This window comes from Pollicipes pollicipes, unplaced genomic scaffold (assembly GCF_011947565.3).
Source record: "Pollicipes pollicipes isolate AB1234 unplaced genomic scaffold, Ppol_2.1 Scaffold_7233;HRSCAF=8593_pilon_pilon_pilon, whole genome shotgun sequence".
NCBI lineage: Eukaryota > Metazoa > Arthropoda > Thecostraca > Pollicipedomorpha > Pollicipedidae > Pollicipes > Pollicipes pollicipes.
This window is the reverse complement of record NW_023597035.1, coordinates 96,615-122,709: the sequence shown is the minus strand read 5'-3', so window position 1 is coordinate 122,709 and position 26,095 is coordinate 96,615. Positions and strand designations below refer to the sequence as shown.

The following is a 26,095-nucleotide window of genomic DNA, read 5'->3' as shown; positions in this document are numbered from 1 at the left end:
CCCGGCACGATCCGGTCAACCCCCTCCACCTCCCCGCAGGCCCCGCCCCACTCGGGGCGCGGTCGGTGGTAACATGGCGACACCCCTGGCTCGGCAGCCGGCGAGCTCCCGCGGTGCGCCATGTGTGTGGCAGCGGCTGGTGTGCGGATCAGCGTACATAGGACCCATGGATCATGACGCAGCGCAGCCAGACACGGTCCGCAGCTCAGACATACAACCCGGGACCCAGATGAGGACCCCTCTCGCCTGCATCCGGATGCATCAAAATCCGACAAAAGCTTCGTGTTACAAATGTGCTTGAGAGCAGGCGAGATCCTGCCGAGCATTTTACGGACAAATCTTTCGGCTTGCACGGTCCGGTGTTTGTCCAGCTGCAGCTGCTTTTTTTCTAATTTCCTTCAAGGTTCCAGACAACTCCTAAAAACACCCGTAGGCTTCCGCAGGATCCAGAGTTAAAGAGCACGCTTTGTTGACTGGCTTTCAGAGGCCCAATAGCCGATTCTGGTCTGAAAACACGCAAGTTATGAAAGTTCACGGCACTTGTTCACGGCAATCTGCTGCGAATTCTCGCGCTTGCGTTGCCAGGTAATGCCAGAGATCAACGTCCCGTTTCGCTCAAAGTAAAATTTGCGTGCCTGTTAATCGGCTCAGCCTACCGAAGCCCCAGTCCTGAACCCCTGGACGTAGTCGTCGCAACATAACGATGTCGGCAACTGCTATTCATTACAACACCCGGTGTTAAGGTATCCAAACGGCCGATCCGACTGACCAGGCGGCCCTGGAGGTCACCTGCTCACCTGATATGGGCACGCGCAGCTTCACGGTCTCGGCGTTTCGGATCCGGTAGAGGGAGAGCGCCACCACGTGCTTGCACCAGAAGATGTCGCGCGTCTCGCACGTGCACGTCACAGATGTGATCTTACACCTGGAAACAGACGTCGTTGTAACTGAGGTGACCTTAAGCTTGGAAACAGGCGCGTTTTATCCAAAAGGCCTCGAAAACGGTCGATCAACGCCAGCTGACATATCTCAGTGCAGGTTGCTGTTCTGGTCACATCCTCGACATATCGGTCTCATTCTGGTGGTCAGTACGTGTTTAAAGACATGTTCAGTCATTCAGATTGTTTTCGACCCCGTTCGTTCAGGTGCCCTGGCCGGTTGGGCAGCTCTGAGTCACTTTTCACCCTGGATGCCCTTTGCTTCTTACGTCATGGTGACCGTATGACCATCTCCACTTGGGAACTCCTAGGTTCTTGGGACGACTCAGGCCTTCTAAAGCCATCCAGACAAAACACGTCCATTCATATGGCGCTGTTACAATAAGCTAAATATAATACGTACGCCACAGACGCAACAAAACGAAGCATGCGTTTACGATGGTGGTGAAGTCTGCCGTTAAGGTTGTCAAAACAACCGGTATGATGTTCATTTATAACGCATTCTAAACTGAGTTCCTCCCCACCGGCGGCTGAAGAGGTCCGGCGGCGGCGGCGCTAGGTCACAGCAGACTGCGGCCTGCTGGCACGTACCTGTCGAAACTGACCGAAACCTTGTACTTCTTTTCAGGCTCCATGCTGTAGCCGGGCGGCAGAGGCATCGTCGGTTTGGACGAGTGTACCAGGCCGCTGAGGTGGAAGCCTGAAACCGAGGACAGGACGACAGTCATGCGCGCCCCTCGGGCTGGACGTCTGGAGCGGACAGGCATCGTCTCCAGCATGAGCCAGCGCAGCTGAGCGGTTGCGTCAGCATGCGACAGTGCTGTATTGTTAGTACACGAATACGTCAATATTATCAAAAGCAATGTGTGAGTACTTGCGCAAGCACGGCTTTTGTATTTTATGGGATAATACCGCCTTCGAACGCATCTCATAAGTTTATGGATTCAGTCATTTTTCAGCATTTTGAACGCGGATGTGGTGCGTTGACACCGTTTGGTTCTGAGTTGTAATGCTGGTTAAATACTAAACGCATCACACGTCTTCAGTAACATAAAAAATCCGTGCCAGCGCTTCGGGGCAATGCACACGAGCAAGCGGTAGGCTTCATGTTTCGAAGCAGTGTTTTTTAACCAATGTCTTGTCCATAACGCAGTTGTTTTCAAATTGTCCGAAAAAACTGCGCCCGCTACAAGCCACATAAAGATTCGAAGCGCAAATTCCCCCCCAGTTCACGCCACAAGACTGTCATTCAAACCAGTCAAATTCCTTTCCACATTCTTGGTCTGCTCGAGGCATAAACACTTGAAACATTGCGGCGGAAGAGAACCCCCGTCTGCCTCCCCTGGTTCGAGCGCGCGTCGGCGCTCGACTCAATATAGTAAGTCTCGGGAGGCGTAAGGGTGTTTTTCCTTCGACCGGCAGCGGCGGATCGCCTCTGAGCGGCCGGCGCGGTTGTAGGAGACCAGTGAGAGTCTGGGTTTGTTTTGATTGACCAGCGCAGTGCGGGGGAGGGTCGGTCACAGCTGACGGGAACGTCCGCGGTCAAGGCCGAAGGAGGAAAGACACGTGCCGCCAGGGCCCTGGCAACAGCCCCGCCTTTGCCGTGTCGTGACTCACACGCGGAAACTGGAGCACCTGTCGTCACAGTGGCCAGTCGGTGTGTTGCGTACGGAGACGTCTGCGAACGGTTTGGCTCACAACACCGCCGCCCACCGATATCATCTGGGGCCCTCCTTTTACCGGCCATCGCAGCGATACTACCATATCAATGTGGGCTTATCGATGAACGAAAATCGTTTCCAGGGAGCTCGATGCAGCCCCGCGATCCAAGCGTATGGTGGCCGACAGCTTCATGCAGGTCACATTCAGACATCACCCAGACACCCTGTGACGCCCCATCCCGTTCAGAGACAAGACGGACGGACGGCTGCACCCCACGCAGCCGGGAGCGATACCCGGCGGAGAGGAGCGCGACACCCGGCGGGGAGGAGCGCGGACACCCCGGCGAGGAGGAACGCGTCACCCCGCGAAGAGGAGGGCGACACGCGGCGGGGAGGAGCGCGACACCCGGCGGGGAGGAGCGCGACACCCGGCGAGGAGGAACGCGTCACCCCACGAAGAGGAGGGCGACACGCGGCGGGGAGGAGCGCGACACCCGGCGGGGAGGAGCGCGACACCCGGCGAGGAGGAGCGCGTCACCCCGCGAAGAGGAGGGCGACGCACGGCGGGGAGGAGCGCGACACCCGGCGGGGAGGAGCGCGACACCCGGCGAGGAGGAACGCGTCACCCCACGAAGAGGAGGGCGACACGCGGCGGGGAGGAGCGCGACACCCGGCGGGGAGGAGCGCGACACCCGGCGAGGAGGAGCGCGTCACCCCGCGAAGAGGAGGGCGACACGCGGCGGAGAGCAGCGCCACACCCGGCGCAGCCAGGGGGACGCTATCGCTAGGACGGCGGCGGCCCGGACTACACATCTGGGGCCGCTCCGGTTCGCCCCACCTCCCCCGGCCGGCCGCGGGGCCTCGGGAAAGCGCGCGCCAGAGGACCGACCGGCTGCGACGGGTGCGGGGACCGCGCCGATCCGTCCCTGACCGCGGCTGGCCGACGGAAGCCGGCTCACACTGGGGAAGGCGCCGATCCGTCCCTGACCGCGGCTGGCCGACGGAAGCCGGCTCGCACTGGGGAAGGCGTCGATCCGTCCCTGACCGCGGCTGGCCGACGGAAGCCGGCTCGCACTGGGGAAGGCGAGACCATATCTCGACGGCGAGACCGCATCTCGACTGCGGAAGACCGGGCCGAGGCCTTTGGAGATCCCCGAGCTGTGACATGGCGCCGCCGGGAGACCCCGACATCCCTATCACGCAATGCAAGCGTCGCGTGGCGCGGCTGGCTGTGCCGAAGCATGGCTTTTGTTCAGAAGACGGCGATGTCCATGCTCAGTCCATATGGCCTATTGTCGCTGCACCTTTCATTGCAATACAGTGCCCTAGGCTTCGTCATCAACCTAAAAGGATGGACCGGGGCGGCGCAGTGGTACAATTACTAATTCAGACCAGTGTTATTACGTTCCCTACTTTTAGTATTGAAACGTCATGTAATGGCATGCTGTGGTCATTACGGCGCCATAACCGGACATGTGGGTAGGATTTCGCCGCGGGGAGTTAATGTCCAGGTTTGTAGCCTGAATGGCCCGACACCTGTTGGTGCCCTACAGTTTCCGTAAGGCTCTCCCAAAGTCGTTTTTATTGGCCGTAGCTTGCTCTTTTAAACACAAGGCCCGTAGCAGACCAGTAACGGCGTCTTGGCCAATCCAGGACCCATAGACGCTTCTGGAAACCTCGTAGAAATATCATTCGTGATTCTTGCATGTCAATTAATCGACAGAAGCATGCATACCACATCAATGTATCCACACGTTCTTCAGGGAGGGTCAATCCCTTTTGCCCCAACCCCATCCCTTGACTTCATCCCCGTCCCCGTATGATGCAGTCCCACAGCTGATGCCATCCACCATGCAGATGGTGACCTCCCGCCACTGGCGGGACGCCCGCAGCATAAAGGGCCCATGCGGGCGATGCCATTGCGTGGCCACCATCGGCTAATGCGTGGCATACTCCGCACCACTGGGGCCGACATGCGGGCAGAGCTGTCACGTGACCTCAAGCCGTAAATGCCTGAACATGATATCATCCGGGCTTCGGACCAAGCAGCAGTGGCCAGCAGGGGATATTGTGCAGACTTAGGACGCTGCCGAAAGGCTTCGAACACGTTTCAGAGAAGACGCTGGAATGTCTTAAAATTGGGCCCATGGTCTTCCTCGATGCTTCCTTCCACTTATCCAATGTTGCCCCGGATTTTGACTCCACATTTTGGAAACGAAAGTAGCGCCTCGAACGCAGCGGTCGTCTGTGTCCACATGATCGGAACAACGTGCCCCCCGGCCATAGAATGTGTTGGGCTCAAGGTTCCTTAGAACGTCAGCACCAATAGCTCGTGCGGAGCCACTGCAATACACCGAGCAGTACCCAAACGTCTCCCAGTGGCCACAATACTGCGCCCAGAGTCCGCCCAAGGTTGGCTTCCTGTCACGGCGCCGGCCGGGGCGGCGGCACCAGCTGAGGCGGAGGTAGCAGGGCGGGCGGCGACGGCACGAGCGCCGGCGCGCCGCCCGCGCCGACGCGGGAGCAACGACTGGCGAGGCGGCTTTTTGCGTCGGGCTGGCGGCCGGCTGTGTTGTCCGCCCGCACCGAGCCGGCCGGGGCGCGCGGGCCGGCGGCGGAGAGCGGCGCCGGCCGGGACCGGTCCCAGCCGGCTCCGACACGGCCGAGGCGGGCCGTCTCCCGCTGCGGACCGGGCCAGGCCAGCCTCCAGAGCAGCCTCCAGACCAAACTACAGACCGGGGTCAGGGCAAGCTTCAGATCAGCCTCCAGACCAGGGTCAGACCAACTTCCAGACTAGCCTCCAGACCGGGATCAGGACAACCTTCAGCATCCAGACCAACCTACAGACCAGCCTCCAGACCAGCCTCCAGACCGGGGTCAGGCCAACCTCCAGACCAGCCTCCAGGCCGGGATCAGGACAACCTTCAGACTCCAGACCAGCCTCCAGACCAGGGTCAAACCAACCTCCAGACCAGCCTCCAGAGCAGCCTCCAGACCAACCTACAGACCGGGGTCAGGGCAAGCTTCAGATCAGCCTTCAGACCGGGATCAGGACAACCTTCAGACTCCAGACCAGCCTCCAGACCAGGGTCAGACCAACCTCCAGACAAGCCTAAAGACCGGGGTCAGGCCAACCTCCAGACCAGACTCCGGACCGGGATCAGGACAACCTCCAGACCAGCCTCCAGACCGTGGCCAGGCCAGCCTCCAGACCAGCCTCCAGACGCAGGCCAGCTCCAGCTTCAGACCAGCCTCCAGACGGGCCAGGCCAAGCTTCAGAGCAGCCTCCAGACCGGGCCAGGCCAAGCTTCAGAGCAGCCTCCAGACCGGGCAAGGTCAAGCTTCAGAGCAGCCTCCAGACCGGGCCAGGTCAAGCTTCAGAGCAGCCTCCAGACCGGGCCAGGCCAAGCTTCAGAGCAGCCTCCCAGACAGGGCCAGGCCAAGCTTCAGAGCAGCCTCCAGACCGGGCCAGGCCAAGCTTCAGAGCAGCCTCCAGACCGGGCCAGGCCAAGCTTCAGAGCAGCCTCCAGACCGGGCAGGCCAAGCTTCAGAGCAGCCTCCAGACCGGGCCAGGTCAAGCTTCAGAGCAGCCTCCAGACCGGGCCAGGCCAAGCTTCAGAGCAGCCTCAGACCGGGCCAGGCCAAGCTTCAGAGCAGCCTCCAGACCGGGCCAGGCCAAGCTTCAGACCAGCCTCCAGGACCGGGCCCAGGCCAAGCTTCAGACCAGCCTCCAGACCGGGACCAGGACACCCATGCGCTCTGGACCCGAGCCGGGTTACCCCACAGCTCCCAACAGAACCGGAGGGCTCTCTCGCACCCAGTTACCAATAGTCAGTTCGATCTGAACAGACATTGCCTCACCTCGTGAGTGGGAGAACTTTTGGAGCGAGACGCATCTGGCGTGAAGAGCCCAGGCAAAGCAGCCATGGTTCTTTTGGTTTAATAGCTTGTGTATGTTCATAACTGTCATATACACATTGTGATATGATACAAATAGTTTAAATTTTATACTCAAATTATTAAGAAGTTAAATTGTATGCTCTACATATAAACGTGTTATATAATTGTTACTTACCATTGGCAACGTAGTGGATAACTTTCTTTGATCTATCGTAAAGCACACGGTTGATGATTTCCCAATTGTCGAGTTACTGCATTTACTGCAGTTGCTGTTGAGTTACTGATGATTGTTGAGTTACTGTGTGTTAACAATTGGTCGTACGTCATTCACAATTGATCGCAATTTGGTTCGGACTGCAGACCAACTAGGGCTTATCGACCTTGTTATCTTATCTAATTGTTTCGGTCCAACGAAGTGGTAAAAACCATTGATAACCACAGGGACATTTATCGTCATAAATGAGATCAGTATAAGGCTATCCTGGACTAGAAAGTCGGTGGACATAACAATGAGTTCGGCATCTGCGCATTGTTCGAAGCAGAACCGACCAGGTGACCACCGGGTCACATGCAGGGACAGAGTGTACCGACCTCGACAGTTAGTGTTGCAGCCCTACTAGCGGAAGGACGCTGAACGATATCTCAACATGGAGGCTCCTTCCCTTGCTAACTGAGCTAATTTCCTCCCAGCGGTTGCACAGCTGTTGTGCAGTGCGGAGGTTATCACATTACAGTCAAACGAGCTTTCATGACGCAATTTGCGGGCCTCTAGAAGTGCCCAGACGGTGTGGTGAACGGTGGACATAGGCCCAGGTAACGATTTCACTCTTGGCTTAGTCCATGTTGTGATGGGAGCAGCACCAAGTGAGCAAACATCCCGATGTGATAGTCCGGAGTACTTTTTTGGAGACAAATTTCAAAAGCAAGTAATCCAAAAATCGCATAAAAACATGCTTCAGAGTGAGACGCTTTGCTGCATATACGTCCACGGAGACTCGCTCCCAACGTGACGCAACGTGCCAGTAAAGAACGTTCAAAATGTAATGTTCAGCTAAAATATGCTGCGACAGACCATGGGGGGGGGGGGGGGGGTACTTAAACCATTCCACCACCCGCGCAGTGACACCCCTCAAAAAGTTCGCGCCCCTTTCTAATCGTTTAGTCTTCCCTATTCTATCCTATCTTACCCTTGCCCCAGTCTGTTCCTACATGCGTTATTGCTCGTAATCGTAAGGCTTTTTCAAGCTTCAAAGCAGTTGCGAAACGCAGCTGGTGGTCCTCTGTAGCCTCAGTTCCCAAAAAAGAGATCACACTCGTAGTCGTTAGCAGACCGTTGGTTCGCAGACCGTTAGTAGATCTCACACCCCTGGTGCGCCGGCCTGCAGCCGACTGAGGCGGGGTCAGCGGGCTCCCCCAGGACAGTGATGCGCCGCTGGCAGCGGGGCAGGCCGTGCTGGGACGGGGTCGGCGGGCTCCCTCAGGACAGTGATGCGCCGCTGGCAGCCGAGCAGGCCGTGCTGGGACGGGGTCAACGGGCTCCCCCAGGACAGTGATGCGCCGCTGGCAGCGGGGCAGGCCGTGCTGGGACGGGGTCGGCGGGCTCCCCCAAGATAGTGATGCGCCGCTGGCGGCCGAGCAGGCCGTGCTGGGACGGGGTCGGTGGACTCCCCCAGGACAGTGATGCGCCGCTGGCAGCGGGGCAGGCCGTGCTCGGCACCCAGCGGGCAGGGTAGGGGCGGCGCCGCCGGATGTGCCGGCTCTGCCTGCCCCGGACCGCCAGTTTCATTAGAGCTGACAAAAACAGCGGGTAATGGGTAATGATAATTGTGGGGGCGGCGGCGAGTCAGGCGGCCAGCCGTTCACCCCAGTGACCCATGCCGCCGCGCCGGCCGGCGAGGCCCACCCGATCCGGCTCGGTCCAGCCGCCGCGAACCTGTCGGCTGGCGGTTGCGTCCGCCGTCGGCCGAGCCGCCGCGACAGGCCCGTGAATCCGCCCCTCCCCCCTCCCCTCCCCGGCCGGCCAACACCACCGCCGCGCCACCGGCCGGCTCCGGCTCTGCGCGCCGGCAAAGCCGAGCCGCGCCTGCCCGGCTGCGAATCACGTCGGCCGGCTGTCAGCTGTTCATGAGAATTTCAGACTCCTCGTGGGAATTTAATGCCGCGCGTGGGAACCGACAGTATCGCATCGGCACAAAACCCGATCGTTGGCCGTGCTAGCGCCAGGGACGCTGAACAGCACTGAACGCAGGCCTTCTGGGACATGACAAAGGATGGAATGTGGTCTCGCATATATATCCGCGGTCCTGAGAACGTTTCCAGTGCGGAAAGCTGACATTTCCAGTGCTATCAGTGGAGCAGAGGGGGGTTTGAAATAGAACCGTTCCACATTGAGGAACTGCATGTGAAGTCCGGACCAACAGCTGCTGCACGAAAGTAGTTTTATGCAAAACTTGGACAGAAAGAGAAAGGCGTCAGCTGAAAAATTCACAGCATCAAACTTACGCAGGTCCCACGTTTCTCACAACACGGACGAGAAGAAGGAGGTCTTTCTATTATGAGCCAAGAAGGACAAAACAAATAAGAAGTGAAGGGGAAGCGAAGTGCGGCACCAGATGAATACATATATATCATTCACCCCACAAGCCTGTTGTTGTGCATTCAGAACGCCTGTTATTTCGTCACCCGTGATCGGCAGCCAGCAAATCTACCCCCCCCTCCCCCCCCCCACTCGCCCCCCCCCCCGGCGCCTTCTTTGATCCTCGTGATCCACAGCGTTTTTGCAGGCCATTGGCTTATGTCTGAACTCCCTGACTCCCCACAGTACCCAATAACCTCGAATGTGCCTCAGCGGCCTCTGGTCCGTCTCCGCGCTCCAACCTCGAATGTGCCTCAGCGGCCTCTGGTCCGGCTCCGCGGTCCACGGACCGCCCCAGGGACCCCGCGAACTCCAGCGAACGCCGATGCTTTCCCGAGGTCATGAGCAGGCTGGCAGCGCTGACGTAAACTCGCCGGGCCGCTCTGGCGTCCTTCCCGGCGATCCGATCTGCGTCTCTGCATCCGCGCCAGCTGGCTTACATTGAGCCGCTGTCATCTCCGGCCTAATGCGATCCGCTCGCGAACGCGGGGGTGCTGCGGCGCTGCTGCACGCGCCCCTGCTCCCCCGGCCCACACGCCCGCTGTCACGAAGATCGGATGAACGCTTTCCCGGCGGCTAACGAGTTGCAAGCCAAATCCACACGTGGCATGAGAACCCCGCTATAGCCGCAGAGATCGTGTTCAGTTCGCACATAAACTTGCTTTCTGGCATTCGATCATGGCAGTTTTACCACGCCGGCGGAGATGAGGAGGCCAAAGCCGCCGCTATCATAAATCCCGTCCGCCAGTGCCCAGATCTGGTTCAGCGAGTCTACTGACAGCAAACACTCTGCGCGTCTGACAACACAGAACTGGCGGCCAAAGTAGTTGCAGGCAGCATATCTCTACAGTAATTTGTATCGTTGTCACTCAGACGGAATGAAAGCCTGCGGACCGCAGTGTTATGAGTGCGCATGCGTGCAGAAAGAACCGCCATGACGGCCGTACCGTTAGGCCAGCCCATCACATTGCCGAACCCGCGACAGCGAGCGGTCTCAGTTTGCAGCCCTGCGAACAAGGTTTCGACGTTCGTACCCCCGTCGCCTTACTCGCACTCGCCGGCCACCCGGTGTATGCAGCCGTAGGCTCTACTCTTCTGTTTATCCAACCGTTTCAAACACCGTACCACAGATGACCAGAGATCACAAAACCACAGAAACCACACACACCGTTCACCGCGCGATTTGGTGTAGCCTGTAAATTTTGTGGATCCATGCCATTGTCGACGATACAGCAAAACAAGGAACGATCTTCAACATGACAATAATTGTGTTTTTACAAAAAATAAACTAAGGAACCAAAAACAAATAAAGCTAACTACAAAAAACGGCGATTTTTTCGCCATGTTTTATTTTTTATACAAAATTAAATCCTTGGCTTATAAAAATTATTCCCATTTCACGGGAATCTGTATATATTCAGCGCTTCACGTAATGCGGGTATATCTTAAGACATGATGCCTACGATTGCTGCCTGAGTTGGGCTTCTTCTGTCGTTCTTTTTTTATTTCTTCCAACCACAAAAAATGGAAACAAATACACTGATATCATTTGCCAGCACTGAAAGGATCACAACCATCTGGATCGTGGCAATATGCTTTGTTGACACGGAGATTTTTATTTGAAATTGATCTAGTCAAACTGGCAACATCCTCTGCACTAATCTAGCAACAACCTGTACTCACGCCCGCGTTTTCAAAAAGGTGTATGATGCCCATAGTGTACCAGTATCAGGAGATTTTCCCGAATGTTGACCACAATTCGCGGATTTAGCGGCTCTGTTTGGGTATCCATGGCCATGCCCGGTGTATGGATACCTCCAGCCTGCACGCGACGCGCAAGACAGGCCAGGTGTGGGCGGGCTAGACGGTCTGGTCTGCGCGGCAGCCGACAAACAAACCTGATGTGCAGACCGATATCTCCCGAAGCAGGCAATCAACTAGGTACCTGGCTTTTAGTGGGTCCGGCGGGGGACCCTGGTCTCAGTGGGTCCGACTGGAGTTCCAATCGTCCTCCCTCCAGCTTCTTCTGAGCTGGTTCGTGGGGAGCCCCGTGGGGAGTCCCTGAGCCGGTCCGGCGGGCGTCCCAGCCCCGTCCTGAGCCGGTCCGGCGGGAGCCCCGGTAGGCCGCTCCCTTCCGGCGCTGTGTTCGCTCCGAGCTCCCTGTCCGGCAGGGGTCCCAGCCCCGTCCTGAGCCGGTCCCGCAGGGGTCCCAGCCCCGTCCTGAGCCGGTCCCGCAGGAGTCCCAGCTCCGTCCTGAGTCGGTCCGGCGGGGGTCACAGCCCCGTCCTGAGTAAGCCGGTCCCGCAGGGGTCCCAGTCCCGTCCTGAGCCGGTCCGGCGGGGATCTCAGCCCAGTCCTGACTAAGCCGGTCCGGCGGGAGCCCCAGCCCCGTCTTGGGCCGGTCCGGCGGGGTCCCAGCCCCGGTCCCAGCCCCGTCCTGAGCCGGTCCGGCGGGAGTCCCAGCCCCGTCCTGAGCCGGTCCGGCGGGAGTCCTAGCCCTGTCCTGAGCTGGTCCGACGGGGGTCCCGGTAGGTCGCTCCCCTCCGGCGCTGTGTTCGCTCCGCCGCTCCGAGCTCCCCGTCCTGAGCCGGTCCGGCGGGAGTCCCTGCCCCGTCCTGAGCCGGTCCGGCGGGGGTCCCAGCCCCGTCCTGAGCCGGTCCGGCGGGAGTCCCGGTAGGCCGCTCCCCTCCGGCGCTGTGTTCGCTCCGCCGCCCCAAGCTCCCCGTCCGGCGCCGCATCGATTCGACGGAGCGGCCCCGCGCTGCCCTCCTCTCCGCCGGCCGGCGTCGATGACGCGTCGATGGCGATGACATCACCGCATCGATTTCGACGGACGGGTCAGGCCGGGTCGGCCATCACGTGCCTGGCCAGCTGGCACTGGGGAGGGTGGGGGGGGGGGGGGGGCTGGCTGGCCGGGCTGAGACGTGGCCGGCCCGGGTCGGAGAACGGGGTAGCTTGTGCGCGAGCCGTCACCGCTCCGTGGCGCTCGCTGCAACCACAGGGTCGTGCGTGTCTGGCCATGCTAAAATATCTTGCACCACCCTGCAGCGTCTCCATAGTTCGCTTGACACTGAATAAGCTAAGGCACCCAGCTTAAGTGCGGGGACATTTAATGCAACACATTACGTGCAATTTTATGGTCTGCCAAGCCGGTGGGGGATACGAGAGATATGAGCAAGAAATGCCTTCAGTTCTTGGCTTTTCGGCATTATGGGCTAATATGAGCACATAATTCAACTCGCTAATATCAAACAGGCTTAAAATATATCAAGAGGTGCGGGTCAAATAACGTCACCACGAACCATTGGGACATATGATGAGAAATGATGAGAAAAGTATAATAAGCTACCTCTGCACATAAAAAGCGAAACGCTCAGCTAAGCCCTGCTTGGTGGGAGCAGAATTTCGCACTAACCAGTTACGGTGAGAAGGTCAGAGCACTCACTGAACAACAATGTCACGTTGAATACACTTATAAATTATGAGAAAATTCCCATAATTATACCAGCGATGGAGCGTTCGTGACGACGGCCACTGCCTTGAAACGTTGGCTTTCTCGTAATACATAGCAATGAATGTTTGATAACGTCGTCTGGCCAGTGACGCTTGGTACGTGTACCAGGCGGTACAGGTAAGCAGTACACACCCAAGTTGAGTCAATTACAAGTCTGATTCCAATCAACTTGTCGGACTCCTGCTTAGTTTCATCAATTTATGTTTCGGAGAAATGGAATTCGCCCTGGTTAGGCGATGAATTATTCGGGTTACGTGCAAACGTTATTCATCAAATAACATTCGGCGAACTCTGTCCTCTCGCATACATGGAAAGCTTCAGCCATGTCTGGGTATGCTGGCAGGACGCATCATGGTCCTAAGCTGAGTTTATTCCTTGCCCTGATCCGTCGTTTTTCATGACGCAGACTGATATGGGGTTCGATGCGGCCCTCTCCTGGCGTTTTCAAACTTATGAATATAGAGCTTGACGAGAAACACCAGCAGATTGGTCTGAACACGATCTCGCGATTGGTATAAGTTTGCATGTTATTAGGTAAGAATTAGCGTCATTGCCCCAGGTCAAAGTTCAGATCTCCCATGCCAAAGATGCTATTTTCCGGAAAATCGCTTTTTTCATCTTTACCACGCCACACATACGAGACCACGTCTCGTGGCGAGAAAAAATCTTAACAGGCGCATTCCTAATTTAATTGTGGGCATAACGGTGTATATTTGTTGGTGTTTTGAGCATACATTCATGATACATGGTTCCGTAAATGTGGGCCTCCGCGAGCGTTCCGCGTCACCGTCGGTGTCGCCCGCGGGCCGCGCCAAGTCATAGATCGCCGTGCAGTGCTCCTCAAAAACCGCCGCTGCTCGAAAACCAGAAAAGCTAGGAACACTCTTTGGTGTCAAAATACGCGCAATAGATGCCTTTATGCTTCTGAGCATTTAGGCGCTATTGCACACAACGTCGGTGAGGTATCATGCAGAAAACCCTTAAGGGGGTCGCATCGAACCCCCTCTCCTATCAGGGCGATGGTCAACAAAACGGGCGTGCTAAATATCAAAATTGTACAAAATATAGTCGGTTTTACAGCCAAGTTGAGGTTTGGCATTAGAACATCAGACAGGAGCCATGGACAAAATGCTGACGTCCCAGCTGACCTTTAGGAGAGTCTGACATGATGGCGGACGACATTTCGTTGGGGGAAGTCCCCCGACGGTGGACAGCTGACTCAGCTGGCCGCGCAGGGGCCGATGCAGCGACGGCGCACGCTGCGCCGAGGACACCATCTGCCCCGGGGCATGGACTGCTTCGACATCCCATCGACCGCCGCGGACCGCGCGTGTGAATGGTCCGATCCCACAGACAAACCATCACGGATGGGACTGTTGGTTGGAGTATCGTCCTCGTCTGGTGTGTTAGTATGTACGCAATCGTGACCCATGCGTACCAACCAACAACCATCCAACACATCCGTGATACTTGCACCTCGCGTCAGTCCCCCCGGAAAACTGTGCACAAATACGTGATGGAAAAGAAAGTTTTGGGACAAAGGGCAAACCCCAGGGACGTCACTTTAAATGATTTTATTATTCCTTTATTTCCATCGGGAGCCTGAGTCCACAATGCTGGCGGTGGTAGGTACCTCAGCACATGACTATCATTATCATGCCAATTTTGCACCACGTGGTATCCCGCAGGTGCCTGATGTTTTTATCATGCTAACTCCTTTGTATGTTACGCCAGTCTGCCAATGTCTGGCAAGTTTTTGTAAATGACAACGTCTGGATTGGAATAAAGAACAATTCACTGCAATATGCGGCACCTTGTCAAAGTACAGGGTGGCCCAGCTAAAAGTTCATGTGTGTTTTCCCCCACAGTGGCAAGCGTGTCTTTCGCGAAATCGTGGCTGTGTTGGTTATACCACACGATCGGCGCCAGCGGTAGTCATCATAAGCCCATTAATAAAATTTAGTTATATCCGTTCTGTGACTTACGCCCTATTCTAAGACCTTCATAAAAAGGTAGGTCATATTCACTTGATCAGGTCATGGTAGGGCACTTGGTGACTTGGCAGGTCATATTCACTTACACAACACGTTCAGCGCCAGCGGTATTCATCATAAGCCCATTAATAATATTTACTCATATATTTTTTGTGACTTGCGCCCTATTCTAAGCTCCTCATAAAAAGGTTTGTCATGCTAACTTGACATGGGAAGTCCTTCCTTTGCAGGAAAAAATAAATCCACGGAATGTTTAAAAAGTCTCTCTTTAATTTCAACACAGAAAACACAAGTTCAAATAGCCGAAATGCAGGGCGAAATCGGGTTTTGGGATAGGTTGGGCCAATATTTTCGGCTGGGTCCTCCAACCACGTTCAGAAAGAGGCATCCCTGGTAAGCCCGAAGCTAAAACTAGTCCCTACTACCTCAACAGCCCGAAGCTAAACCTGGTCCCTACTATCTCAACAGTCGGCTCAAGCGCGAGTGATGGCCGAAACCACTGATTTCGTTACCAATAACACCCAACACTGGGCTCTAATATGTGACCACTGAGGTAGACGTAGTTCCACCGAGAGATTGTGTGTGGGCGCTAACACGTGACCACTGAGGTGCATGCAGTTCCACTGAGGGATCGTGTATGGGCTCTAATACGTGACCACTGAGTTAGACGTAGTTCCACTGAGGGATCGCGTGATAAGCCGACCACCGTTATTCAACAGAAATGCGCAAGGGTGTTCATGCTAGATTTCCACGCCCGGGGTTTTCAAATTCCACGCCCGGGGTTACCTTCAACGGTAAAGGCATACTAGTACCCGTTCATTGTCTGCAGTGTTGGCTAACTCGCTCGGTATGCCAAAATGCTTGGACGTGCACACTCACCTCCACAGTTTCACACACAGACGGGTATTGGCGTTGGCTTGAAACATTACAACACACCTTAATTTGTATTGTGCAACTTCGCTTTACATGGCCGGATGACTTCTATTTGTGAAGGGAGCTGGGCCAACTGATGATGCGTTCTGAACTGGTACCTGCACTTATCGCCGTGCCCGGATTATTCCCAAAGTCTGTGTCCATGCCGGGGATTCACCCGCTTGATTTACATATCGGTCGGCGCAGCCGGCCCATGGCCTCTAGTTTTGGTAACAACAGACCAAATTACATTTAATGGTCTATCTACAGGGCCAAAATGGAATCGTTTCCTCAATCTCACCGCCTGCCGGGCCTCGGACCATCTCCCGCGAGGCGTTGCGCGGAGGACCATCTCCCGCGAGGCGTTGTGAGGAGGACCATTTCCCGCGAGGCGTTGCGAGGAGGACCATTTCCCGCGAGGCGTTGCGAGGAGGACCATTTCCCGCGAGGTGTTGCGAGGAGGACCATTTCCCGCGAGGTGTTGCGCGGAGGACCATCTCCCGCGAGGCGTTGCGAGGAGGACCATTTTCCGCGAGGCGTTGCGAGGAGGACCATTTCCCGCGGGGTGTTGCGAGGAGGACCATTTCCCGCGAGGTGTTGCGAGGAGGACCATCTCCCGCGAGGCGTTGCGAGGATTGCCCGCGTAAGCGCAACAAACGTGCGACAGGTGACTGAGAGGCGAAACATGCCCCATGTCCGGTTCGGTGGCTCAGCAAAATTTACGGTACAGCCTCAGCCAAGCCGACATGTGCCCCGCTCAGTTGTGATCCGCCGCTCAGTTGTGACCCGTTGCGCAGCTGAACTGTGACTCACTGCAGCTCAGTTGGGGCATGTTGTGGCGCTCACGACTCACTACGGCTCAACTGTGACTCGTCAACGTCCCAGTTGTGACTCGCCGTGACTCAGCTGCGGTTCAGGCGCGCGTCTGCCATGATTCAGGGTCGGGATTCACCCGCCGGCGTCACATTCCCTGCGCGCGGACAAAACAGCGGCGGAGCGAGCGGCCCGGCCGGTCTGGCCCGGCCCGGCCCGGCAAGGGTGCCGCATACCGCACCGGACGCCGCCGCCGCCGCCCAACGCCGATCGTTAGACCTGATTTTATCACGGCCCCGGCTAGTAATGAGAGGTGAGCGGCCGCTTTGTTTCCCGTGAGGCGACCGACTGCAGCGATCCTGCCGGCGGACTCCTGAGACGGAACTGCTGAGGAGGATCCCTGTGGCGGACTCCTAGGCCGGACGTGCGGCTGGTTGACTTCGCAGACGGAATCGCAGGGCGGGCTCGGGTGGATGCACAGATACCGCTAAAACGGATCTGTCCGCCGTCCAGTGTCTATGAACGGCTGCAATACACGCAAGGGTCTGTCCAACAGAAGGTGTAATCCCTTGCATGGACCTGTCCGCAGATGACCTCAGAAGGATCTGGCCAACGACGGGCGGAACCTGTCCCGATGCGGACCTGGTCACAAAAGAGTGCGATCATACGCGGCTCTGCTCAGAGGTGGATGGACTCCCTGACCAGGTCTGTCCAACGACTGGTGGACTCCTGAACAGATCTGTCCAACGACTGGTGGTCTCGCGAACAGATCTGTCCAACGACTGGTGGCCTCCCGAACAGATCTGTCCCACGACTGGTGGCCTCCCGAACAGATCTGTCCCACGACTGATGGCCTCCAGAACATATCTGTCCCACGACTGATGGCCTCCAGAACATATCTGTCCAACGACTGGTGGACTCCTGAACAGATCTGTCCAACGACTGGTGGTCTCGCGAACAGATCTGTCCAACGACTGGTGGCCTCCCGAACAGATCTGTCCCACGACTGGTGGCCTCCAGAACATATCTGTCCCACGACTGATGGCCTCCAGAACATATCTGTCCAACGACTGGTGGCCTCACGAACATATCTGTCCAACGACTGGTGGACTCCTGAGCAGATCTGTCCAACGACTGGTGGAATCTTGAAACAAACGTCCGAACGGAATGGACTCCTCAGAGGCCATACCCAGCAGCGCACACGCCGACATGTACAGCCGACGACCAACTCCACCAGGAAGTGCTTCAGAACATAATCCCAGCTGCAAGACGTCAGGTTTTCAAGGCCCGCACACACCGCGGTCCGTCCGCGTCGAGCCTGCGCGATAACCTATCACCACGCCGCCCGAGGGCGGCTGCAGGCGGCATATCCGCACAGAGGCCTTGGATTCATAGGATAATAGCGCTCGGCAAGTGATTAATCAGACACGAATTACCTCCCATTGCTGCGGATAGAGGGCCAGGACTTTTTAGCGCTTGAGCGGGCGGTCCGCGAAGTGGTCACGTTCTACAGCACGCTAAGAGATGTGAACTGCGCAACACAAAGTCCACCTATTCATACGCGTATTCGCGTTTCCTTCATTATTTATTCGTGTACTTATTTCCTTTACTATTCAATGCTACGACGCACGAGTGCATGTTGCGGGGTTGCTTCGGGGCATTATGTTAGAGACACAACTGCTGGTCGATGTTGTTGCTTACAAGACAAACGTCACTGCACATCCTGAATTTAAGCTGCCAACTGCTTCAAATTAGTCAGGGTGCCAATTCAACCAGTCACTAAAACGGCAGATGACTCGAGGAACAAAATCCACATACTGAAATCTCGTATGTTAACGGACATAAAAACAGCAGGACGCCTAGGTCAGCAGACCAAATGTTTTCCACCATCTCCAGGTAGGTGCAACTACGCGACAGCTAGAACTGGATGGGCGCCGTACGGTACTCTCGTGCCTACCCTACTGGGCTGTCACGGGGTCGAATAATTTCAGACTTGCAATGCGACTCGTACAAGATGAGGCAAGGGTATGGCAAGCATTAAATTCCGCCAAAACTTAGTTTCCCTACCAACTAAAGCACTTGCAGCTCCTGGGAACGTACTTAACAGGTTCCGTAGCATGTCCGCTGAATTTTTGCGATACTTTTGCAGTGTTTCTGCAAAGTGGAAAATGGCCCATTCAACCCGCAGGGCATGACAGGATTGCATATCTGCAGCCGAAGGTGAAGCGCATTCCCTGGATTCTCCTCGGCACGGCCAGCTGAGGGCAGTGCGGGCCAGCCGTCCCGCGTGCCCGCAGCGGGCCTGCGGTGGACCGGCGGTGCGACAGCGCGCGGGCGCCGCCAGACGCCGCTGTCCTCGGAGAACGGGCCGCCCGCCGGCGCCGGCCGCCGCCCGACTCAGCCTTTATTTACGACAGTCGGCAAAATGTAAAGTACACCCATGGCCACTGCAATTACCCTGCGATAAATTCCGGCGCATAGGACCGGAGCGTCCGGAGACGGCGAGGCAAAAACCGCAGCGGCGACGTGTACCGTGCACGGACGGCGCCGGCTCCGACAAACAGCCGCCTATAACAGAGCCCTTCGAAGCCGGCGGGCCGGCCGACCCCCGATGCCTGCTCTTTGTGAGCCGACTGACAAATGTTTTGAACAAAAGGGGTCTTAGCATAACAAAGCAGCGCGGAGGCGAGCCGCAGGTGCCCCAGGAATGGGGCCGGGCGTCCGCGCGGCGTGCCAAGACGGCCGGCGGCGCTCGCGGCGCGGCTGAGACAAATGGCGGACGTTGCGCTGTGGCCCGCGGCTGCGTGGTCTGCACGGCCGCTTGCCGTTCACGCCATGCAGGGCTGACCAAGTCGTGCGAGTCGTCCAGCGGCAGAGTTCGAACGAAACCGCCACACGTGAGCTCAGGCGAAGCTGAGCCTCGTTAGACAGAGGTTCAGCCCGCCTGAGGCGGACGCGGGCTGCGCGCGCGAGCCGTTTCCATCCTGCAGCGGGACGGATAAGTGAGCCGGCTTGATTGGGAGGGGAGCTGCGCCGGAGCAGGGGATGGGCGCCGCCAGGGAGGGGAGGTAATTGGCTCATCCGGTGGAACGACTCCAGGCGCGACACCAGGCGACAGTGAGGCGATCATGAGAACGGGCTGCGGCACGGCGGTCTTGATACGGGACCCAGACAGGGCCTCTAACGCTGCGCTACAGCACAGCAGTCCCGACACCAGTTCACACGCGGCGGCCTCGGTACCGAGCAGCGCCGCGGTCCGGTCGGAGGGACCGCGCCGCGGTCCGCGGTCCACGGTCTGGTCGGCTACACCGTGCCGCGGTCCGCGGTCCGCGATCTAGTCGACTACACCGCAGCAGTCTTCGGCGCGGGCTGAAAACCCAGAGCGTGGCGCGAGCTCCAGCAGAGCGCTTGGCTATCAAATTAGAAAAGTACATTTGGTACGTGATATCTCACGGGTCCAGCCCATCTGGTATATACAAACATGATGTTGATTGACTGAACCCAGGCCGGGTTTCCGTTTCAAAATATTTGGCACTCGTTCTTATACCTCTGCAGATAAATGCGGGACGCTTGTGCTCCCGCGGATCATTCTTTTTGACCCGACTGAGGACTGCTGTAGGTACATCTCGCCGGACAACAGCCAGTCACCGCCATAGATCACACACCAACGGACACCAAAATACACTTGTCTGCCAGTCTTTAGTTTTGCCCGAGTCATGTTCTCGCTGTCTTTAGCCGTACCTCCCACGCTGCACGGGCATTGGTGAGAGCTGATAGCAGTAAAACGATTTTAAGACCATCAAATAGCAAGTATCATGCTTCTCCCATCCTTGCATGACATCAGTTATGGTGACATCCATTCTTTTTTTGTCATTTCTTTAATTGTTAGATTGTGTCACCGTCGCCCCTGAGACTTAACGACACACGCAGCTCCAGAGGCTATGTGGCGTCGCCTGCCTCTCATCCTGGCAGGAAGGGCGGGTATGGCGGGGAACTGGAGCCCGTATCTTTGGTTTTCCAAACGTGCAGTGGTTAGCACGGGCGCAGTAACCACTATCCTATCGTTAGATTGTCTCGCCTGAGCTTCATTGAATGCTGTCTACCTTATGTTTGACAATCCCAGTTCTAAGGGCTTGACAGCAGTTTTACGCATATCTCACCAGATGCAGCGAATTTTACTTGGGCAGCCCAACCAATTGTGTTCGTAGCTATATGAAATAGTGCGCCACGTGAGCTATGCCAGCTGCTGTTACGCCAGGTGTTGCCAGATATCTAAAAAAACCGGCATGGGTCTTAAACATAACATATGACGGCTATAAATATACCTTAGGGAGCGACGTGTGTCGCGCTCGTCGTCGCGCCCCTTTTCTCCAGCGCCAGTGGGGATACGAACCCAGGCCACTACGTGGGAGGTCAAGACGCTAGTCACTTGTCCATTATGCACCCATTGACGACGACCCTAGATAGTGAAAGGCCAAACAGAAACACAACATTACAGACAAACTTTAGCATCAGAACCCGAAGTTATTATCGCTCCGGCAAGGTTTTTCCGCGTGGTTGCAGAACGGGACGCTTGCGCCCCCCTGACCCTGCTCGTAGCCTGACTACAGCGGCGGCCCGGCCGGTCTGGCCGGTCCGCAGAGTGCGCGGCCCGCTCGCAGCTGATCTGAGCGCTGCAGGACCGGGGTCTGCCACGGAGATGCCGCCCAACTGGTCCGGGTCAGTGGCCGGTAGTGTGCGCCGCCGACCGAGCGCGGCGGACCGCTCCATCCGCGGCCGCGGGCCCTCCCGGCCGCACGGCCCCGGCCGCACGACCCTGGCCGCTGACGGCGGAGGAGGCCGCGGCGAGCAGACGTGCCATCGGGAAGGCGGCCGCGCGACACAACCGCGTCATCTGGGGGTCGATGGGAGGATGGCCGGCTGACGCGGAGGTGCCTCGCCGCAGTCCAAAAGGGCAGTGCCCCCGCAGTCGACGCTGTGGTGAAGATGGGACGAATGGGCACGCGCGTGGTGGTGTTCATGGGTGCATCCGCCTGATGGTCACTGACCCATCGCAACAGTGCCCGAGGCCAAACCTCGGTAATGTCTGGAACGCCGGCCGCCGGGGCGGGCTGAGCTGGATTCGGGGCAGCAGACGAACGTTTGGAGCCAGGCAAACAGCCCTCTCGTCGGACTGGCAGCACAGACCCTGGCCTGAGAAAGCCATTAACGATGCTGCACGTGGACACCATATTACGAATCCAGAAGTGACGGAAGAACTTGAGCTTACGAAATGCTTAAAAGTTAGTTCACCAGCGGCCAATAGCTGAGAGATCAACGAGCGGTAACTGCTTGTTTAGACCAAAGCTCCATTAATTTTTTCAATGAGTACGAACAGGCCGAAGCGCGGACCTGCGATCGCCGCCGAACCATGACGACTGCCGGCGATGTCGCTGAGGACGGCTCCGGCAGCGGCACGGCAGACGCGATGCCGGACGGCATTCCGCGCTATCCCCTGCGCCGGCTGAGAACGAGAGCAGCTGGCCGGGCGCCGCCAAACAGCGCCGAAACCAAACAGCGCACCGGCCGACCGGGCGGTCGGCACAGGCGCGGCGCGGCCGTCTGGCAGAGGGTGGGGTCGGCCGGCGGCGGCGGGGGGCGGGGACGGCCGGCGGCGGCCGGCAACAGCTCGCACGTAGTCGTGCCACACATGCTTTGCCAACCCACACACACACGGGGACGGACGCGCACTCCACAGACGGAGCGGAGCACGGCCCGCGGACGCCAGCAGCCGTGGTGGCGCCGCCGCTGTTTCCCACGACGGATCGGGGCGCAGCTCGGTGGGAGTGGCGCCGCGCTCGGCGCCATTGAGCGCGCCGCCGGCGCCGCCCGCGGCCGCCGCCGCCGCCGCTTTTTGCCCTCGGGTGACATCCAATCTTAATCATTTATTTATGGGTCCAGCCGGGCTTTCTTTGGGCGGCACCTGCGCCCGCCGGCGCGCCATCTGGCGGCTGCAGCTGCTGCGCTCAGGTCCGGCCGAGCGGCTTCAGGAGACGCCAGCAGCGGAGACGTGAGCCGCATGAGAGACGACTGGAGGACGGGTGGCCAGAGCGACGCTGCTCACCCTGGCCAGCCGGCGACGCTGCCGGCGGACACACGGCCAAGGAGACCGGCTGTGAGTCACGACACGGCGGTGGAGTCCCACAGCGCTCGTCGCGGTCACTGGCGTGCTATGTTTGGTGCGCGTAATACGTGAGTGTGAAGTGTGGGCATGCACAATACGTAGGTGCACGTGTCGGGTCGCGGCGGATGCTGCGACCGGTGTCAACACGCCTCCAGCGCTGGCGCTGACGTCGGCCAGCGGGTGAGAGTGTCGTCGACAGCGGTGGTCGGCCGGTCCCACCGCTGTCGGTCGGCCGATCAGGGGCGGGCGGGGCGCGGTCGGAGCGCGGGCACGGGCGCGACCCCGCCGCGCCCAAGGCGCGGCGCCCTGGGCAAGTCGCGCCGCCGGCCGGCCCACCGTCGGCGGGCACGCGGCCTGCCGCCTAACGAGTTCTGGCGATTCGTTAAATCAATAGGGCGCCGGCTGTGGAGGGAGCCGCTGGGCCGGCGGGCCGGACGGACCCCAGATCTGACGTCCTGACGTCGGTCGAGAGACGGAACAGGCCGCCGGCGGGCGCGCCCAGCGGCGCCGCTGCCGGCTGCGACAGGGCCGAGTGCAGGGCGTGAGCGAGCCCGACGCCCCGCTGGCGGACGGTCCGGCACGTGCAAATGAGCGCCCCACGCCACGCCAGGCCAGAGGCCCGCCATGCGTGCAGGCAAATGAGGGCCCAGGCAAACTGCAGATGCCCCAGGTCCAGGAGACTGGCACCTCGAATTCCAGGAAGAGGAGCGTTCACAAACGTGGATATAAAGACGCCCCAAGCATCAGCAGAAGCGTATCCGCCAGTCTACGGGAGAATGTCAATAAACAGAGCAGACCGGCAGACCAGGCACATATCGTGGTGCGCCCTAAGCCGAGGTAGAGGGATGCTCAGACGCAGTGAACGGGTAAACCGGCTGGTTCAGTCGACCTGGTCCCCTGAACTGACCTGGCCTGTAAGTGGCAAAGCCAGAATTTCGCGCAGCGTTGGGCCAAAGCGGGGCATAGGACTCCAGCAAAGGGATCCTGACTTCGTCGCTACAGGTGCCCTGCTTTTGGATCCAGAGAATTTTTAGGCTCGTGGTCCCACTACGACGCCTAAGTGGCTGTTTCAGGAATTTCTTAACTGAGCGGTGCCTAAACGCCGAGAATTGTAGCTCCATGGACGAATTTCCCATAAAGATCCACGAATTGTAATGTCATTCCCTCAGATTTAACGATAGCTACAGAGATGCAGGCAGGAGCAAACACGGGAACTCCCGAAGCTCGGAAACATAAGGAGAGAAGGTTGGAGTAGAGCAGAGAGGGGTGTGGGGGAGAATAGAGGAGAAGAGCTGTAGAGACGTAAGAACGCAGAGAGTAAGTGCTTCTCCCATGTGCAAAAGAGTTCGTAATCTAAATAGCAGGGGTGGCCCAAACTCAGACGAAACTCAGGCGAAGCGGCGCCCTTGAGCTCAACACATGTGCCGCAGAAGGCTGAAACGCAAGCCCTCAAACGAGCGCGGAGGGGGCTCCGTCGGAAAGGGTTGGGTATCTAAGGTCCGGTGTTCTTTAAAGGTATTTTACGCATCTGAGGTAAAAGGCATGACATTACGATGCTTCGGTAAGAGTAAGCGTTAAACGCGCAAGAGCAGCGACGAAGCTGGCAAGGCAAAGGCGTTTCGATTATCGATAAATCCTGCTTCGAGAGGGGCATCATTGCGACAGTTGTTGCTGGCGGCGTAAATATCACAGTTAGATGAGCGCCATGAACCCCAACCCCGGCATACGAACTAAAGAACCCTAACCCCAACCCTAACACACGAACTAAAGAACCCCAACCCCAAACCCGACATACGAACTAAAGAACCCTAACCCCAAACCCAACATACGAACTAAAGAACCCCAACCCCAGCCCCAACACACGAACTGAAGAACCCCAACCCCAAACCCGACATACGAACTAAAGAATCCTAACCCCAAACGCGACATACGAACCAAAGAACCCTAACCCCAACCCCGACATACGAACTAAAGAACCTTACCCCAACCTCGACATACGAACTGAAGAACCCTAACCCCAATGTGATGGTGGTGGGATGTGACGGAACAAGATGTGATGGGATGGGATAGGATGGAATAGGATGTGATGGAATGGAATAGAATTACATGGCATGGCATGGGATGGGATACGATTTCGGACTGTGAGGGACGGGAGACGGTCGGATTAATTTTAAAGCTTTGAACTGGACTGGACTGGATTCTGGCAACGAAACATATATGACAAACTTTGCCCGCCAACTAACCACTGGAAACAAATACCAGGTGTTCCACATAAACTACATGCCGATGCTGTGCGTCATATCAAGGGGTCTCTCTTACAACAGCTGGAGCTGAGCGGATAGCATGCCACCTGTGACGGCGACCACCCCGGTCAATCTCCTCAACTGGCCTTCATCCCAGTGGTGATCTCATTGATCCCATCCCATCCCATGGTGATCCCATCCTATGGTGATCCTATGATCATACATTCCATTCACGTGCTGTGTCCCAAGATCGCTCAGTGCAATTTTCGTTCTTAGGCGTAATCAAGCGTTTTCTAAAAACAGGATGTCTGATCAACTTTTTTGTTAACGGTTAGTTGTCGTGAAATTGTTGACAGTTACGTCATCCGTCAAATGCTATGGTGAGTTTCTTTCATTATCCAAGTAAGAAGGTTCTGCTGCCGGAAAACAACACCAGCAAATAACACCAGTTTTTGACGCGCAGGGTTTCGCGCCTGGCGCATCATGTGAACCCTCCCCGTCCACAAAATTTCACAGGACAAGTTTGAACGGTGCGACTGCAAATTCATCGCGTCTCCGTTACGGCTGTGATCTCCTTAAAGGATATCCTGGATACGCGCGTGTAGGCGCGACATGACCGGGATGTAGAGACCCTCCCACGTGGAGTTTCTGTAACGTAACGTATCGCAGCGTAACGTAACACCTACGTGACGTAACGTACCTGTGACGGGACGGAATTCGTAACGTGATGGTCTCATAGCGTAATTTTCCGTAACGTTACGTTCTGTGGCACGACGCCTTTGTGACGTCGCGTGACGTGTTTGTGACGCGACGTCCCGTGGCGTGGCGTCTTTGAGATGTGACATAGCGTGACGTCTTTGCGACCTGGTATCGACTGACGTACGGTCCCGTGACGCAAGACGAACTATAACTTTTTTGCCGTGCGGCGTAAGACGAGCCAGAGACCCATCCCGGTACAGTGATCTGAAACGAACCTAGAAGCTCCGGAGCATTTACAGCTGGCAAAGTTTCCACCTCACGCAATGTGGCAAGCGAGCTATCTCCTGTCCCGGGAATGCCATCAGAGGACCGATAGATGTGAGTGCAAAGGTCTTATGTTAAGTTAACGGCCTTTGATATGCTAGGAGGTTCTGCTTACGATGTTGTGCTTAATAACGATTTTATTTATGGTACCCAATATCTGGAAGTAATATATATATATATATACAAAGATCTTGGAAAAATGAGTAGCGCTAATACATTTGTTAATTAGGGCCAGGACGTCATTTAACCAGCACTCCCTAGCATATTGAAGGTCGTTAGTTCAACACAAGAACTTTGAA

At 57.1% G+C, this 26,095-nt stretch overlaps 1 protein-coding gene across 1 annotated transcript in view; it reads right to left on the bottom strand.

Annotated features, from left to right (window-relative positions):
• The window catches only part of LOC119110811 (zinc finger SWIM domain-containing protein 4), a 71,340-nt gene that overhangs the window by 30,178 nt on the left and 15,067 nt on the right, over positions 1-26,095 (bottom strand). The window contains exons 2-3 of the mRNA XM_037234683.1: positions 1,530-1,638; positions 798-925 (exon numbers count right to left, since the gene is read on the bottom strand). Of these exons, the coding sequence (XP_037090578.1) occupies positions 798-925; positions 1,530-1,638 (237 nt within the window). The remainder of the gene's footprint in view (positions 1-797; positions 926-1,529; positions 1,639-26,095) is intronic.